This window comes from Anomaloglossus baeobatrachus, chromosome 1 (assembly GCF_048569485.1).
Source record: "Anomaloglossus baeobatrachus isolate aAnoBae1 chromosome 1, aAnoBae1.hap1, whole genome shotgun sequence".
Classification (NCBI taxonomy): domain Eukaryota; kingdom Metazoa; phylum Chordata; class Amphibia; order Anura; family Aromobatidae; genus Anomaloglossus; species Anomaloglossus baeobatrachus.
In genome coordinates, this window is record NC_134353.1 from 385,825,334 (window position 1) to 385,845,038 (window position 19,705).

The 19,705-nt window shown below is 45.9% G+C and overlaps 1 protein-coding gene across 1 annotated transcript in view; it reads left to right on the top strand.

Moving 5' to 3' along the window:
* Positions 1 to 19,705, top strand: part of ZAP70 (zeta chain of T cell receptor associated protein kinase 70) — a 216,483-nt gene that overhangs the window by 139,338 nt on the left and 57,440 nt on the right. Inside the window, exons 10-11 of the mRNA XM_075337827.1 lie at positions 3,719 to 3,911; positions 8,863 to 9,003. Of these exons, the coding sequence (XP_075193942.1) occupies positions 3,719 to 3,911; positions 8,863 to 9,003 (334 nt within the window). The remainder of the gene's footprint in view (positions 1 to 3,718; positions 3,912 to 8,862; positions 9,004 to 19,705) is intronic.

Sequence of the window (19,705 nt, forward strand, 5' to 3'; positions counted from 1 at the left end):
AAATGGACATGGTGCGAACACTGATGGTAAAAATGGACACATTGACCACAGACTGAAGACACACTGATGGTAAAAACAGACACACGGACCACACACTACTGACACATTAATACCATACTGATAGTAAAAACGGACACATGGTGCGAACACTGATGGTAAAAATGGACACACAGACCACAGACTTAAGACACACTGATGGCAAAACCAGACATATAGAAGACACACTGATGGTAAAAACAGACACACGGACTGTACACTGATAAAACAATGATGGTAAAAATGAACACACGGACCACACACTGATGACACACTGATGGTAAAAATGGACACATGGTGCGAATGCAGGGGCCCATGGATAGGGGACCCAAATCTTTGGTATGTCACGGCTGCTGTCCTGGCTCGTGGGTGCAGGGGCCGTGTTCCCTGGATGGTCTACAAGGCTCTGATGTTCCCTGCTATCCACCCTCACACAGTATCCACAGCTGATGGACTGAACACAGACGCAGGTTTCAGGGATAACAGTCACTTTTTAATACAGTAGGAATGAAGAAATCCAACACGGAATATATGTTTCACAGTCTCTCGTGGATAGGCCATGGCAAATAGGCAAATACGACTTGGAGTTGAATACTGAAGTACAATTAGGGTTCTGGAGCTTTAAGAGCACTATTTGTCTCAGATATAATACTTGTATGCTTTTAGAAGCAGATCCAAAGTCTTTTGTACCTTATAGTAGGAGGGTAGTTGAAATAAGAAAATTGTACAGACCTGGAATCCTGGGGATATTATCACCACTAGTCACGACACGTGCCGGAGTACTTGTAAGCAAATGTATAAAGTTGCCCAGCTTGCTGCGGGGACTGAATGGCTGGTGCGTGGACAATGGCATGCGAGCCACTAATGTTGCAGTGGGATGGGAGACCCTCAAACTTTCCCAACCTGTGTGCATTAGATTGTTGTATATACTCAGTATACCCTATGGTCTGAAAATGCACAGTGTATATCCGGACAGAGAGGATTCAGGATAGAAAGCCTTTAGTATATTGGCTGGAGAAGTCAGATTTGATGAAATTCTAGGCCTTAGGCCTGGCAGGATATCTTGTGGTCAAGAGACTCTACACATGATGTCTGCTCTCAAAGGAGTCTTAGCGACAGCTGGAAAATTCCAGCTCTGTCTAGCCGGACCAAGGCTGAAAATAGCTCCATCTATTGAACCATGTGACCAATTTCACTGGTCAATAGGAAAACCCAATATACAGTTCAGATTCTAACATTTTAACATTATTTATAAGTGAATGTACTTAAAGGGACAGACACAATCTGGACCGGGCCACTACATACTCCACCTCTGAAGGTGAGCCGTCCTCGGCGATTGTGCAAGTGCAATATTACTAAGAAAGGAAGGAAATATACATGTAAAGTACTGTAACAATATGGCAAGAATATGCAGACATATGGAAGAACAATAGGCAATGAACAAATGTAAAACATGAAGGTGATAGTGCCAATATGAGATAGAGTCTCTTTCCACAATGTACTATCGTCCATATGAAAGGCTCAGGAAAGGGCACTTTAGTGGCAAAAAAAGTCCATAAGCCCATGGTTGTATATGAAAATAGGGCAAATAATAAACAAGGTGCTTGGTATTACCCAGGTGCAGAGACTTAAACGTTACTAAACTGATTATATAATTAGATAAGTAAATACAAACGCATATACTCATGGAAAAGGATATGACTTTTTAGTATCTGAAGTGAGCTGGAGGTGTTCTTTTTGTGCTTCGCTCTGAACGAATCAGCACTTGATGTTCCTTTTGTGGTGAAGAGACTCTCTACATGAAGTCTGCTGTCAGATGAGTCTTAGCCAGATCTGTCTAGCCACACAAAGGCTGGAAATAGCTTTGCCTATTAAACCATGTGACCAAGTCACTGGTCAACAGAAAAGTCCAATATACAGTTCAGATTCTTAGGGGAACTTTGCACGTTGCGACATCACTAGCCGATGCTAGCGATGCCGAGCACGATAGTACCCTCCCCCATCACACATGCGATATCTTGTGATAGCTGCCGTAGCGAACATTATCGCTACAGCAGCTTCACACGCACTTACCTGCCCTGCGACGTCACTCTGGCCGGCGACCTGCCTCCTTCCTAAGGGGGCGGGTCGTGCGGCGTCACAGCGACGTCACACAGCAGGGCGGCCAATAGAAGGGGAGGGGCGGAGATGAGTGGGATGTAAACATCCCGCCCACCTGCTTCCTTCCGCATAGCCGGCGGCCGCAGGTAAGGAGATTTCCTCGCTCCTGCGGCTTCACATACAGCGATGTGTGCTGCTACAGGAACGAGGAACAACATCGTATCTCCTATTAGTGCGACATTATGCAAATGTCCGACACTAAACAGATCACCGATTTACGATGCTTTTGCGATCGTTTATCGGCGCATCAAGGCTTCACACGTTGCAACGTCGTTACCGATGCCGGATGTGCGTTACTTTCGATTTGACCCCGACAATATCTAAGTAGCGATGTCGCAACGTGCAAAGTACCCCTTACATTTTTACCAGTAGGTGGTGCTAGAGCACAACAAATGAGAAGTACATTACATATAACATAACATATAAGTGAATGTACTTAAAGGGGGCAGACACAATCTGAACTGGGCCACTACACGCATACACTGATGGTAAAAACGGACACACGATGACAGATTAATGACATACTAATGGCAAAAACAGACTGTACACTGATGACACAATGATGGTAAAAACGGACATAGATCATACACTTATGACGCACTGATGGTAAAAATGGACACACAGACTATACACTGATGACACACTGATATTAAAAACAGACACATCAACCATAAACAGACACATGGACCACACACTGATGACACACTGATGGAAAAAATGGACACACTGACCATACGCTGATGACAGACTGATGGTAAAAACGGACAAACAGACCATATACTGATGACACACTGAAAGTAAAAACAGACACACTGACCATACACTGATGACACACTGAAAGTAAAAACAGACACACTGACCATACACGGATGACACACTTATGGTAAACACGGATACACAGACCATACACTGATGTCATACTTCTGGTAAAAATCTACACATGGACAGAACACTGATGTCACACTGATGCAAAACACTGATGACATCTGTTCTACTTTTTCACTTACAGTATGTGTTTAAACCTATGAATAAATCCTGTGAATACATTTTTTTTCCTGTAATATTCGTGGAGGTCTAAAGTGATTTATCAGTTCATACCTAATATTTCTAGTACTTAAAGGTGATGAAGGAGTTATATATACATTTTTCATGGTAGTCCAGGATAGTTGTAGGTTAACATCTAATGTTCCTCGGAGATTATTGGGTTACCAGTAATTATTGTAAAGCAATATACATATTTCTTAATATACTTATGATATGACATAAGATGGTAACTGAGTTAGTAACCAAGGGCTAAGGCAGCAAAATTTACTTATAATTTAATTTTAATGGAACAAAATAACTATCAAGCATCAGACATTGGAAGGGCTATGCATTATCTCAACTTTTTCAGAGGACTTTTCCCACAAAATAGTGTTCATTTTACACTACTATCTTTGCATGTAATCTTTTACTTAGATTGGCTTATTGTTGTTGCCTCTTCTTGATGTATTGTTAATATCTTGTTGTATGTCTCTTGTAGGGATGAAATTCCAGTCAATAATGTTGTAGAACTTATGCACCAAGTGTCCTTAGGAATGAGGTACCTTGAAGAACACAACTTTGTACATCGTGATTTGGCTGCTCGAAACGTCCTCCTGGTGAACCAGCATTATGCAAAAATCAGTGATTTTGGACTTTCTAAGGCCCTCGGAGCTGATGACAGTTATTATACGGTAATAATATTCAAAACATTATTTGGTATATAAGTAATTAGTCAAGCCAATGGTAATAATGAGCAACCATTTCTTGGGATGTGTCCATAGTTAAATTGCTGCTGACCAAACAAAATTAATTTCTTCACCACCCGATTTTTAAGTTTTTGCTCTTTAATTTTTTCCTCCCCTTCTTCTAAAAGCCATAATCTTTTTTTTATTCTGTCAATATAGCCATATGAGGGCTTGTTTTATGTGGAATGAGTTGTATTTTTGAATGAAACTATTCATTTTAACATATAGTGTACTGTAAAATGTGAAAAAAATTACAAGCATGGTGAAATTGCAAAAAAAAGTGCAATTTTTTTTAAAATTTACCATATTCACTATATGGTAAAACTGTCAAACTCTAACAGCACGAGCTAACTCTCGCCGGCGGGGAATGCGCCAATCCCTGCCACTATCGATGACCCGTGACACAATCACGGGGCACCAATGAGTTGTGATGACAGCGGAGGTCAGCTGATGATCCCGATCCCTGTCATGACGTACTTACTATGAATGCCGGCCAAGCGCCAGTATTCACAGGAGATCAGCATTTCTGCTGATCAGAGCGATACTGAAGCATCGCTCTAAACAGCAGAGGCGATTAGACAGTACAGTCATAAAGTCCCCTAAGAACACTGATAAAATCAATAAAAAATGTAAAAAAAGTTTTAAACAATATTAAACCCCCACCCCAAAAAAAACCCTAAAAGTTCATATCACCTCTCCTTTTGCCCTACTGAAAATAAAACAAAAGAACTAAACAACACATATTTTATATCATCATGTTCAGAAATGCCCGATCTATGAGAATATAAAATCAATTAACCTGACTGGTAAAGAGCATAACTATAAAGAAAAAAAAAATCAAAACTCCAGAATTACATTTTGTTGGTCTCCACAACATTGCATTAAAGTGCAATAACAGGTGATCCAAACATTGCATTTATCCAAAAATTGTGTAAGTAAAAATATCAACCCTAGACGCAAAAAATAAGCTGTCACTGAGCCTCAAATCCCAAAAATTAGAACACTATGGGTTTTCGATAATCGTGACAAAAGCACAATTCTTTTTTTTTTACAAATTTCAAAAAAAAAATTTCACCATTTAGATAAAAGTAAAACTATACATGTTTGGTAGCTACGAACTGGTACTGACCTGGGGAGTCATAATGCAAGGTCAGTTTTACCATATAGTGAACATGGTAAATAAAAACCCAAAAAACCATTGTGGAATTGCAATTTATTTTCAATGTTACTGTAGTTGGATTTCCCCCCCCCCATTTTCTTGTACAATATGTGGCAAATGAATGGTGTCATTCAAAAATAAAGCATTCATATGGCTATATTGACAGAAAAATAAAGAGTTATGGCTCTTGGAAAAAGTGGAGGAAAAAAATGAAAATGAAAAACGGAAAATCGCCCGGGGTGAAGGGGTTAAAAGCATGCTATACAGCTTGTGGCATGGGATGGTTAAAGATGCTATCTTATCTGACCTCTAGTAGCTAAGATAAAAATCTCTTCTGTTTCTGGCTATAGTTTGCTACTTTTAAGGGTGAAGGAGGTAATGCTTTACTAGGTCACCAGCATGAAAAATGCTTAGTTAAACGTGGCCGTTCTTTATTTGTAAAGTTGTCGTAAAGTTTGCTTACACTTTAACATACAAAGATAAGCAGGGGCACCTATGCTCGTGGGACCCCCGGGTAATTGCACATCTGGCCTATGTGTTAAGATGGCCAAGCACAGCATGCCATGGCAATTTTTATTTTATGCCAAACCAGTATCTGAACTTTTCCCAGTCCTTCATATGCTCCTAAACAGAAATATTCCACTTTGGGGCTCACATTAGTTTTCCCACATAGTATGGCATCTATTTCATCGTCCCCATCCCCACATTGCTCTATATATGGTAAGGTGCCCCCACAGTGCCCACCACATGGTATGATGCCTCCATAGAACCCCTCATCACACTCTATGATGTCCACCACAGATCTATACACAGCTGTGCTTTACTGTACATACACACACTGAGCTCTGCTATATACACACAATCAGAACTGATTTAAACACACACTCAGTCCTTGCTGTACACATGCATGGTGTGGCACCCATGAGGCTTTTGTCGCCACAGGGTACTGCATCTCTCTTAAGGTGTGGTACTCATCCCGGGTAAGGAAGAGGTTAATCGGTGGTGTTTCTCACATTCACACACCAAACACAGATAGGTGCTTTCCCACTGGGGACTGGACTAGGTTAGGCAAGGGGGCACCACTTGGGACTTTTCTGGTCACTATACAACCACCTGGGGGGCAGGCACCACTTGGGGAAAAGGGAAGGAGCATCTTCACGTTTGGCCAGTCAACCCCGGGCACAGCTTGGGGTGAGGGACACAGTTGGGACTTGGGTCCAATCATCTTTTACCTCACACTTCTGGGAGCACCATTGGACCCGGGGCTTGGAGCAGGTAGCTCAGCTCGGGTTCTAAACAGCTACATGGGATTCCAGGGTCTGCGGTGAGTGCAGGAAAAACTCGTAGACCGTTCAACATTCTACACACCGGGATTGGAGGGACCCCAACCAGAAAGGACTCACAGTGGGAATGTGACGCCCTGGACTAGCCAGGTAGTCACAGTTAGAGCCCCGCACAACACCTGTCCCCTACAAAGGTGTCATCAGCCAACCAGTAAACCCTAGTCACCCTTCTCAGAGCTTGATGGACACACCAGGGGGCGGAGCCAGGCGGTTGGCCATGCCCACCGAGGAGTCCAGAGGGCCTGAAGCGGGAGAAAGACAGTTCAGTTCAGCTGAGTTGAGTTCAGGAGGTGAAGCAAAGTGGAAGAAGGCCTGTATGTCAGGTCTGCAACCAACTGACAGGTGGCAGGGTTGGAGCCCGGGCACCTTTGGCTAGGAGGCATACGGTGGCCTCAGCCTGCAGGAGCCGGGAATATGGCTCCGTGGAACCGTGGAGGACCGGGACAGGGTAGTAGCCCACCAGTATCGACCCGGGGAACAGACTTGGAAACCGGAGCACAAAGGGGGGTACTCAGACCCTGAAACGAGGTCCAGAAGCCACTGGACTGAGTTAATTAACTGATTGTGGTTTGGACTATAGGTCCTTTCCCACCCAAAGTCCCGACTGAAGACAACAGCCCAACGAGGGGGATAGAAAGCTACCACACAGGCAGAGAGATCCCAAGGCCCGCATCTGCGGGCAAAAGGGCTCTCCCGACATTCACAAAGCCGGGGAGCGGACTTCCGACGCTGAAGCGCAGGCAGCCCAGATACACACAACACGGTGCAAGAGAAAGGCAGAGACCACCAACCGGGTGGGGGACCAGACGCAGCCGGCTGCGGGCAACGACCACCATCAACTTGGTTTACCAGAGACTCGTGTGTGTTACTAATCGTGAGTACAACAGTGCCCTCTGGCCGCGCACCTCCCTGCACCACCCAACAAACCCCAACGGGTCCCAGGGCCACCACCCCTTCCCGCTGAGGGGTTAACATCTTGTTGCGTAACATCTTCCCCCGGGTGCCCAGTAACCGCAGCGGTGGTGTCCACCTTCACCACAACCCGTGGGTGGCGTCACAAACTGAAACACGGCTCCGGCCGTACACCTACGTCCCCTAAAACCGCCAGCCCCCTTTCAGATCGAAGTGGACCACGGGGCCCCAGGTCCGGAGACGCTCGAGCCACCCACCAGTGAGCCCGGATCTGAGTGGCTCGGTCGCGTCCGAGCCCGGGGTGATACAGGAACACCAGTGGTGACCTTGAATTGCTCAGGATCGACTGGGGCCCAGCACGGCTGCAAAAGCTGGAGGTATTATTGGAGCAGATTGAAAAAAACTGGTACCTTAAATAGGAAGGAGACAGCTGCACGTGGCAATTAGCAACCTGAGCTCCTAGTTTCTGCTCACCAGTCTGCACGAATTAACTACTGCAGGACTGAAGACCAGTGAACCTGTATCAGCCAACGCCCAGCTCTGGCTGAACAACTTTGAAGCATCAAGTTACTTGTCAGACTCTGTAGTGCCACAAAGTGCGTGCAGATTTGAACATCGCATGACGGTATGATGTTCCCACAGAGTCCTCCATTTAGTATGATGTCCAAACCCAGCAACCCTACACAGTATATCCCATAAACCCCCCATATTACAATTTCCCCACACAGCCCCCTAACATAGTATTATATTTCAATACAGCTCCACATGCAGAATAATGTCCCCACACAGCCCCCTTGTACAATATTACCTTCCACCAGAGCACCCCAGATAGTATATTGTCCCAAAACGCCCCCTTACAGTATATGTCCACAAATATGATCCTTAGGGCTCAGTGTTTTGTCTCCACAGATGCCTCTTAGGGCGCAGCATTATGTCCCCACAATTTCCCACAATGTGAATTAGAAAAAAATGAAGGAGCTACTCACCTCACCCTGTTCCTCGGCTGTTCCGGTCTCTGCTGTGTACTGAGGCACAGCTGACAAGATGTAGTGATGTCATCACATCTGCTGCACTCTCAGATGCAGAGGTTCAAAGATGGAAAAGGCAGCCGACGGCTCCCGGTTTCTTTTGTTGTATACACTGGTATCTGTATCCTGAAGATGCATATACCATTGAAAGTGAAATGATTGACAGGGGTGGCCGCGTGGTGTAGGATGCTACTGCGTAAAGCCCATTGGCTGTTGCACTGCAGCCTGCAGACAAGGACAGCTACAGGGCTTTACACAGTAGCATCCCGCACCACACAGTCATCTCACTTTCACTGGTTTCTGCATCTTCGGGATGCAGATACCAGTGAATATAATAATGCATGTGGCCCTCGGGCGCCACTTTGCCCAGGTCTGCTCTAGAGGTGTTTTCAGATACGTATTAATAAGCTGAAGTTACATGCTATGTTGATCACTTTTATTGTATATTTTTGCAGGCTCGACAAGGTGGAAAGTGGCCTTTGAAATGGTATGCCCCGGAATGCATAAATTTTAGAAAGTTTTCCAGCCGAAGTGATGTATGGAGCTATGGTGTTACCATGTGGGAAGCATTCAGCTATGGGCAGAAACCCTACAAGGTATTTATATTGGGGAATAGTTGTGCTTTAATGCCAGTGTAGTTGTGGATTAAAATACATTTCTGATTTCTACGTACTTAAGATGGGAAGCTGTGGAGCACTCTATAAAGTTTCTGAAAATGTAACACGTTTCAGCACACATGAAATAAAATAATGTATAGTTAGTACCGATAACGATATGTGAGGACTTAGGACTGGTGAGTATAATGTATTTTTATTTAGCCTCTTTACTCACATTTGTTTATTATGCTATGAGGTCCGCAGAGACTTCTGAGCATAATCGGTGACTTTTCACAGCAATTGGAGCCCTTTAAAGAGAATCTGTCATCAGTAGAGATGAGTGGATCAGTCAAACTTCAAATTTGCCTGTTTGTGTGGGTTTTTCCAGGAAATTGGACTCGACAATTTATTGACCCTTTTTATTCTATAGGGTCTTTCCAGACTCCTGAGTATAATAAACATAAGACGTAAAAAATAAAGAAAATCCTTATGCTCACCTTACTGATCACCTCTTCGGCCCTGTCGCTCTTCATCATCACCTATCCAGTCTTGCCACATCTTCTGATCCCTGCCTCTCGCAGTGAAATCTCTAGGCTTCTCACATGACGCTGGGGTTTCTGGCTTTGATGAGGCCCGGGAAGGTTCTGCACATGTGTACAAATGGTCACAAATGTCATAACCCTGTGACCAAAAAGAAACAAAAAAGATTATGCTCTCCTTACCGCTCCCCTCTGGCCCATCCGCTTTTCATTTACTTATGTAAGGTTATGAGTCATGGAATTCCTGACCGTACATAAGAATGTGAACAGCGGAGGGGCCAAAGAGGTGAGCGGTAAGGTGAGCATAACTATTTTTGTTTTTAACTTTTTCATTGTCCTTTGTGGTTTAGAAAAATGAACAGTACATGTTAGCAAATATGAAAAAAGAGCATTTTGGCAAATGTGGATTTTTGCAAAATTGGAATAGAATTCACTTTCACTTGAAATTATTTGCTGATCTCTAGTTACTACATTTGCTAATATTATTATTACACCTATTACATATTGGGATAGGAATATGAAGATGGGAATACTCCTTTAAATGTATTTTATTGGTATTTTAAGTGATACACCATCACAAAGTAGCAAGTATTTATGAAGTGTAGAGAAGATGATACATGGTTTTCTAAATATTTAAAAAAATATAACCGGTTTCTCTGCTGCAGATCTAACAGTTCTCTGAAAGCTGAGCACTGTATAACTCCTCCTTTACCACTGATAGGTAACTTTCTGTGAACACTGTGCATAGGCAGAAATCTGCCAATCAGTGGCGTAAGCAGGATTGTACAGAGCTCACAAATATGGAGGAAGGACTGGCAGCAGGTTTACTAGTCCGGTGATATTCTCCTGCTGATAAAGCAGGGATTTATCAAAACTACAGTGCGTTTTTCGCGGCGTTTTTGCACAGTTTTCGGGTGCGTTTTTGCTCAGAAAACTGCATGACTTTGCTTCCCCAGCAAAGTCTATGAGTTTTCATTTTTGCTGTCTGCACACAGCGTTTTTTTTTCAGCTGCGTTTTTGTGGTGCCACAAAAACGCAGCATGTCAATTATTCCCGCGTTTTTCACTGCGCTTTTCATCCATTGAGTGCAATAGGATGTTGAAAGACGCAATGAGAAACGCAAATAGCTGCGTTTTGGTGCGTTTCTAAGACCAAAAACGCAGCTATAAACGCAGGAGGTGGGTAGTAAAGTGACATGTACAGGAAGAGGATTCCTTCTGTCAGTAAACACAGAAGCGTGAATCCTCCCGGTACCGTCACCGCCGCTTCCACCTCCGGTCCTGTGCATGTATGCTGCCGTGCGGCGTCATGTACGGGCAGGAGGTGGAAGCGGCTGCGAAAACAAAAGTGAACAGTAGAAAAAAAAAAAAAGTCATACTCACCTATCTGCAGGGTCCCGGTGCCATGCCCGCTCCCATCTCCTCTCACGGTATCGCCGCTCCGGGTGTGTGCAGACGGCCGGGACACCTCCGATAGATGCAGGACCTGGAGATGAATCACCTGATGCAGTCACCTGACGCATCAGCTGATCGTAAGTATCGTGGTGACCCGGCCGGTTTAACCTATCAGCGGATGCGTCAGGAAACTTCATCCCTGATTACCGGCAGCTGCTGCAGCGATCGGACGGGATCAGACTCCCACCCCATCGCTCCAGGAGCTGCCGGTAATCAGCATATAAGTGAGTATTTTTTTTTTTTGCACCGATGCATCTGCTGATTGTATAAACGGCTTTTATACAATCAGCTGATGTGTGATGTGCTTCAGCCCCTAGAACCTGACACATCATTTGATCGCTTTGCCTTCCAGCAAACCGATCAGATGATATTTGATCCGGATTGGACGGCGCGGGACCCTGACCCAGGATTACTGCGGAGGGGGGTTCTTTTTTTCAATAAAGATGGAGTCACTAATTGTGTTGTGTTTTATTTCTAATAAAAATATTTTTCTGTGTGTTGTGGTTTTTTTTTCTCTTTACAAGAAATTCATGGTGGCCATGTCTAATATTGGCGTGACACCAACCCAGCGAGCCACCCGGCATCAGGGCAGCTGGAAGAGTTGGATACAGCGCCAGAAGATGGCGCTTCTATGAAAGCGCCATTTTCTGGGGTGGCTTCAGGACTGCAATTCACAGCGGGGGTGCCCAGAAACCATGGGCACCCTGCACTGTGGATTCCAATCCCCAGCTGCCTAGTTGTACCCGGCTGGACTCAAAAATTGGGCGAAGCCCACGTCATTTTTTTTTTTTAAATTATTTCATGAAATTCATGAAATAATTAAAAACAAAAGGGCTTCTCTATATTTTTGGTTCCCAGCCGGGTACAAATAGGCAGCTGGGGTTGGGGGAAGCCTGTACCTGCCTGCTGTACCTGGCTAGCATACAAAAATATGGCGAAGCCCACGTTATTTTTTCGGGGGGCAAAAAACTCCTGCATTCAGTCCTGGATGGAGGATGCTGAGCCTTGTAGTTCTGCAGCTGCTGTCTGCTCTCCTGCATACACTATTGGATGGAGTATGCTGAGCCTTGTAGTTCTGCTCCCCCTGCCTCTCCCTCCAGCATACAGTCCTGTATGGAGCATGCTGAGCCTTGTAGCTCTGCAGCTGTCTACTCTATTGCATACACTAGTAGAGAATGAAGAACATATTGAAGAAGGAAATGACATCAGACCTTTTTTTTTTTCAACAATCTTTAATAGCATTGTTCACTAAGAAAAAGCGCATAAAGACGCAGTGAGCAAAAATGCAGCAAAACGCAGCAAAAAAACGCACCAAATCGCGGCAAAACGCGTGCGTTTTTTGCCGCGTTTTTTTGATGCGGGCGCGTTTTTGTGCGTTTTTTGCCGCAAAAAAACGCACAAAAACGCAGCGTCAAAAAAACGCAGTGTGTGAACCTAGCCTAAGAGTGATCCTGTTATCTGTAGAGTGTCAATCTCTACATTATATAGCTCTCAGATTAGGTGGCAATAGCCTGGTGACAGGTTCCCTTTAAAATCGACACTAATCAAATCTGCTGGCTGAATTGAGCCAATCTGTCCTGAACAAATTGTCATTAGATTTGCTCATCTTTCAAAATCTGTAAAGATGATAACTGTCAATCAAACACATTTTCCAGTGCCTCATGCTCCCAGGTGTATAAAACATTACTGCATTAGAGGAAATTTATAATCAGTCACTTTTCAATATACAATTAACAAATATCTTGAACCGTTATCCGTTTTTACCAATTCCATTAGCATAAGTTATTGTCAACTGCTGGCAGCCATTTTTTCATTTTTCCAACACACTCCAGCATGATACTCAACGCATGTGTGACGCCCCTGGACTATCAGGTCGTCACAGGGTACTGCACAAACTCCCCTTACATGCAGTATTCCAAGTCCCTCATGGTTCTGGGTCCCTATCTCAATAGTGTTGCTTCCAACAGCAAATAAAACCCTAGATACACCCTGCACCACACCCACCAGACACACCAGTGGACGGTTGGAGTGGAATAGAGTCGCCCACCTGGGGGGTCAGGGTGGGGAGGTGAGGAGTGTAGTCAGTGAGTGTGTGTAGAGTCAGGAGAGTGAGAGGAGGTCGGGAGCGGTGGCTCCTAGAGAAGCTATGTAGGTTGCAGACAGTGGTCTGGGCCTAGAGGAGTCAGACCCCAGGTCACAGGGGATTGTGGGAAGGTGCCTGGACCTGTCGAGGAGGACAGCCGGCAGCCCAGCACTACCACCGGTCCGGGACCGAAGGCACAACGGGGTACACGGACCCTACATCGGGAAGTAGCTTTAGGTTTAGGCAACCCGACAATTCACCTGAGAAGAACGGAGTCTTTATGACCTGTTCCCATCTGCTCTAGAATCGGGGCATTAGCGCAACGAGGGGGATAGGACTTTCCAACCCAAAACGGTCCAGAGAATCCCAAGCGTGAGCTCTGAGAGCAAGCTCCCACACTTAGCCACAGTGGGGAGTGGGGCCCAGCAAGTTCCATACTACTGGACCACCACGTTGAAGTTAAACTTAGTGCCAGGAGGCAGGTCACGGATCACCAGGCAACACTATAGGGGACGGGACCCGAACGAGCTCCCCTCAGCGGCAGCGGCACCCAGAGAGTTGGTTTACCCGGTTGTCAGCGTCTGCTTATTGACTGAGTACGAGTGTGACCCCTGCATCCCACGGCACCCCACACCAAGTCCCGGGGCATCCCTCCCTATTCGTGGGGGGCTACGACACCTTGCTGCCCCACTTCATCACCCCGGGTACACCCAACGGCACGGGAGGCGTCACGAACTATATATCCATTCCCTTGTAAATACCCCCCCCCCCTTTCATTTGAGTTGCCGCACGACCCCAGGTTCGGAGACCCTCGAGCCACAGCGAACCTGGATCCGAGCAGCTCGGCTGCTTCCACGGGGGTGGCACACATGCCCCCCAGTCTACAGATTTATTTTAGAATTTATGAATTTCCGCTGAACACATTTTGTATTATATTAATCTCTATGCAAATTGTTTTATTGCAGTGTGGAATTATGCACCTTGTCGTATAACTAATGTGCACCATATCATATAATGTACCATATTGTATAGCTTGTCATATTTACAATATAGTCCTACTCAATTTTAGCTTTACCCTGTGTCTGAAGAAGGGGCTCCATGTGTAATAGCTCCTCTCTGTACTGTACTGTATGACATCTAAGAGGTTTTTGCTTGTGTTTATTGCTTTCTTGTAATCCTTCATGTTGTGATGATTCAGCTGATGCAGCTAAAGGTGTCCCATGTAAAACAATTTATTCTCTCATTATCAAATACCCCCATACTTTCTGAGCCCCACAATGTTTCTAAGCCACAGTTAAAGGGAATCCATCAACAGGTTTCCGCTGCCTCATGTAAAAGCAGCATAATATAGGAAAAGAGACCCTGAATCTAACGATGTATCATTTAGTTTACTGGGTGCAGTACCTGTGACACAATTAGTTTTTGGATGTGGCTTACCACACACACACACACACACACACACACAGTTATGGTAGTTATGGGCAACTCACTACTAAGAGGCACGGAGGCAACTATCTGCAGGCCGGACATAACCGCACGAGAAGTATGCTGCCTCCCGGGAGCAAAAATCAAGGATGTGGCCAACAGGATACCAACTATCCTCGGATCCAAGGACGAATACCCGTTTCTATTGATACATGTGGGAACAAACGACACGGCAAGAAATGATCTACCAACTATTTGCGAAGACTTTGAAATGCTGGAGAAGAAAATAAAGGAACGGAACGTACAGGTTGTTTTCTCATCAATCCTCCCAGTTGATGGCCATGGTGTCAGAAGATGGAATAGGATACTAGATTTGAACAACTGGCTACGACGATGGAGCAGGCAGCAAGGATTTGGATTCTTGGACCATGGAGTGAATTACCTCTACGATGGACTTCTCGCAAAAGACGGGATACACCTCACAAAACCTGGGAAACACACGTTCGCCAGAAGGCTTGCCACACTCTTCAGGAGGGCTTTAAACTAGAAGAAGAGGGGATGGGAGAAAAAACAGCAGACTAGAACATGCAGCAGAAGGACAAACTAATCAAGGATACTAGATGCCGTAAAGAGGACCCAAGACAGGGTACTAAGAAGGAAGCTAAGAAAAGGGGAGCAAAACTTCTTTCCTGCATGCTGACCAATGCAAGAAGCCTGACCAATAAGATGGAAGAACTGGAGCTGGTAATGTAAGAGGAAAAATACGACATACCTGCAGAGAACACTCATCTCCGCAGCATAAATTGACATGCTGAGGCTCGGGAAGCTGCGCCACAGGTCGGTTTATGCTGCGGAGAAAAGAAGCACAGTGGGCACGGGATTTCTAAAAATCCTTCCACTGTGCTTCTACTGCACAACGCAGCGCTATGGACGCAGGGAAAACACTATGGACACACTCTGCGCCCAAAACGCTGCAAACCCCGATTGTGGGCACACAGCCTAAAATGCTACAATGGATGAATGGATAGATGTCAAACATATATACCGTCCCACCCCTTGCATATTCTAAGCTGGCGCCCTTTAGTGCCTTTCATGTGGCACTAAAGGGTGCCTAGCCTTGTATTTAGCCCCCCAAAAAATTAATAATTAAAATAAACGACGTGGGGTCCCCCCTATTTTTGATAGCCAGCTAGGGTAAAGCAGACAGTTGTAGCCTGCAAACCACAGCTGACAGCTTCACCTTGGCTGGTGATCAATTTGGAGGGCTCCCCAGGCATTTTTTTTTTAAAAAAAAAAAAACGTGGGGTCCCCCCAAATTAGATCACCAGCCAAGGTGAAGCGGACAGCTGGGGTCTGGTATTCTCAGGGTGGGAAGAGCCCTGGTTATTGGACTCTTCCCAGCCTAAAAATAGCAGGCCGCAGCCGCCCCAGAAGTGGCGCATCCATTAGAGGCGCCAATCCTGGCGCTTCGCTCCAGCTCATCCCGCGCCCTGGTGCGGTGGCAAACGGGGTAATATACGGGGTTGATACCAGCTGTAATGTCACCTGGCATCAAGCCCTGGGGTTAGTGATGTCACGGCATCTAAACAGATACCCGACATTACTAACCCAGTCAAGTAATAGAAAAAAATAAAGACAAAAAAAAATTTATTTTTAAAAAAAAACTCCCCGAAACATTCCTCTTTTACCAATTTATTGAAAATAAATAAATTTCGGTCGCTGTAATCCATTTTGGAGGTCCCACGCCGACTCTGGATCTTCTAGAATATGGGGGGCACGTTCAGGGAACGTATCCCCCATTTTCTGGAAGAGCAAGCTCTCCATGAGCAGTGTGGGTGCAGTAATCTGAGAATACTGCACTCACACTGCCCCGGTCCAACCTAGGGCAGAGTGACCTGCAGTAACCTCATTCTAGAATATGAGGGGTACGCTCACAGAACGTACCCCCCATTTTCTAGAACTGCAGTCTCTCCATGTGAGGAGTGTGGCTGCAGATTACCGCACTCACCCTCCCCCGGTCCACAGTGGAGCAGCCTGTGCAGTAGCGACGTCAGCGTCCCTGCTTCCAGGGATCCAGCTGACATCCGCTGTCTGCGCATGCGCCGCCAGCTTTCAAGAAGGAGGTGGCGTGATCGCGGGGCCGGAGCACCAGCAGCCAGGTAACGTAACACCGGGGGCTGGGGGGGTGACGGGGGGTGACGGCGGGACCTGGGGACAACTTTCTGCCGCATGTGACGTGTCACATGTGGCAGAAAGAGCAGGATGAATGCGGCCGCCATTTTCCACGCTCCGGAGGGGGGAGGCGGCTCTGGAGACCGGAGGGGGCTCCGGGGACCAGAGATCTCCGGTGTACCGGAGGAGGGGTCAGGGGGAGGACATTTCCCTCCGATCTGAAATGTTTGATCATTTCAGATTGGAGGGAAATGAATGCAAAGCCGGCGGCGGCGGGAGTTTTCAGCGCGCGGTGGCGCCATCTTGGATTTTCCGGAGGGGGGGGGGGTGTTGGATAGATTTCTCCGGTACCGGGGGCTTTGGGGGCACTAAGGGCTCATATTTATTTCTTATCTGACATGTTTGATCACGTCAGATGAGAAATAAATCAATTTTACCTGCCATTTCTTTTTTTTTTAATGTTGTCGCATTAACGGGGTCCAGAAAAAACACCCCGATTCATAATCTGGGGGGTCTCAGCTACCCCCGGTAGCTGAAACCCCCGAGATTTTCGGTCGCTTGGGGGCGCTACAGGGTTTTTTCGGGCCGCCGCTTTAAAGCGGCGGAACAGAATAAGTACCCTGTTTTGCCGCCGCTTTAAGTCGTACGGCCGTCGTTATGAGGTTAAAGAACAATGAGGGTAAAATCATAGAAAGCGATGTGGGAAAAGCAAATGTTCTAAATACTTTTTTCTCAACTGTGCTCACACAGGAAAAGCATATGCCACGGGAAATGCAGAGTGATCATGTAAACGCTTCATTAAGTATGACCTGCCTAACCCAGGAAGAAGTGCAGAACCGACTTAGTAACATTAAAATTGACAAATCACCAGGCCCTGATGGCATTCACCCTCGGGTATTAAGGGAGTTAAGTAATGTGATAGACAGGCCTCTATTCCTTATATTTAAAGACTCTATAGAAACTGGCTCTGTACCACTGGATTGGCGGCTAGCAAATGTGGTACCAATATTCAAAAAAGGGTATAAAAGGGAACCTGGAAACTATAGGCCGGTAAGCTTAACATCTGTTGTGGGTAAAATGTTTGAAGGGTTTTTAAGGGATACTATTATGGAATGTCTCAATGTTAATAATTGTTTAACTCCATATCAACATGGATTTATGAAGGATCGCTCCTGTCAAACTAACCTGATCAGCTTCTATAAGGATGTAAGCTCTCACATGGACCGAGGAGAATCATTGGATGTCATTTATCTCGACTTCGGTAAAGCATTTGACACTGTCCCACATAAAAGACTGCTAAGTAAAATGAGAAAGCTTGGGCTCGGGGAAAATGTGTGTAGATGGGTAGGTAGCTGGCTTAATGGTAGAAAACAAAGCGTGGTTATTAAAGGCGCATACTCAGATTGGGCCAGGGTTACTAGTGGGGTGCCACAGGGGTCTGTATTGGGCCCCCTACTATTTAATATATTTATTAATGATCTGGTGGATGGTTTACAGAGTAAAATATCAGTATTTGCAGATGATACAAAACTATGTAAGGTAGTTAACACAAAGGAGGACAGTTTGCAACTACAGATGGATTTGAGTAAATTGGCGAATTGGGCTGAAAAATGGCAAATGAGGTTTAACACAGATAAGTGTAAGGTTATGCACATGGGAAGGAGAAACAGATGCTACGTGTTACGGGGGGCTGTCTGATAATAACTTAAAGGAGTATCAGACAGTCAGGGTCCACCGTGCAAAGACTCTGCTGCAGACTATGGCTGAGTGCAATACCTCTGTTAACTCACAGAAGGATATAATAAGTAAGTAAAGCAATTCCTCCCTTACTTGGAGGGTGTGTGGAATGATCTCTGTTAATAATCACAGAGACAAAGGCAATGTGTGCGAAATGGCACCTACCTAGGTCCGCTCTTCTAGTGGTGCAAAAGAGACGAACAGCAGCGTAAGCCGCACAAAGCTCCTACCTGCGTTCGCTCCACTAGTGTGCGAGGACACGAACCACTAGATATGGCACCTGCCTAGGTCCGCTCTTCTAGTGGTGCAAAAGAGACGAACAGCAGCGTAAGCCGCACAAAGCTCCTACCTCTGTTCGCTCCCCTAGTGTGCGAGGATACGAACAACTGCCAGACGCAGTATAAGGAACGTTACCCTAGCGGCAACGTCCACCTACGAGTCGAACCACATGGCCCAGCCAGACCATGTGCCTCAGGCACCTGCCTATGTCCGCTCCCCTAAGAGGTAAGGATACGGACAGCAGCCGAAGCTGTAAGGTATAAGAACGCTACCCTGCCGGTAGCGCTCACCTAGCATAGACAGAGGAATGCCTAGAGGAACGCGCACAGAGCGTCTACTCTTATGCATGAACCAAGAGGACTGAGCGCCATGCGGCGTGTGTCAGGGTCTTATATAGACTCTGTGCCTCATCCAAGATGGAGGACACCAGAGCCAATCCGCTGCCAGAACGACAGGAGTGACGTCATGCTGGCCTATCACCGAGCAAGGCATCACAAGCACATGACCAGCGATCAATCGGCATAGAAGGTGTCAGAGACATGTGACCTCGTGTCAGCGATGATGTCACCCGCACATGTGCAATGGCTCCAAGATAGGACTTAGTCTCCGGCGCTCGCACATGTGCAGTAGCAAGAAATCTGGACTTAGTCTCCAGCGCTCGCACATGTGCAGTAGCAAGAACTCTGGACTTAGTCTCCAGTGCTCGCACATGTGCAGTGGCAAGAAATCTGGACATAGTCTCCAGTGCTCGCAGCAACCGTAACACTACGATTACCTACTAAATGGGAAACTGCTGGGGAAATCAGACATGGAAAAAGACTTAGGCATCTTAGTCAATAAGAAGCTAAATTGGAGTGCCCAGTGTCAGGCAGCAGCCACCAAAGCAAATAGGGTGATGGGATGCATTAGAAGAGGTCTGGGGGCACGAGATGAAAACATCATTCTCCCTCTGTACAAATCACTCGTCAGACCACACTTGGAGTATTGTGTGCAATTTTGGGCGCCGGTGCTCA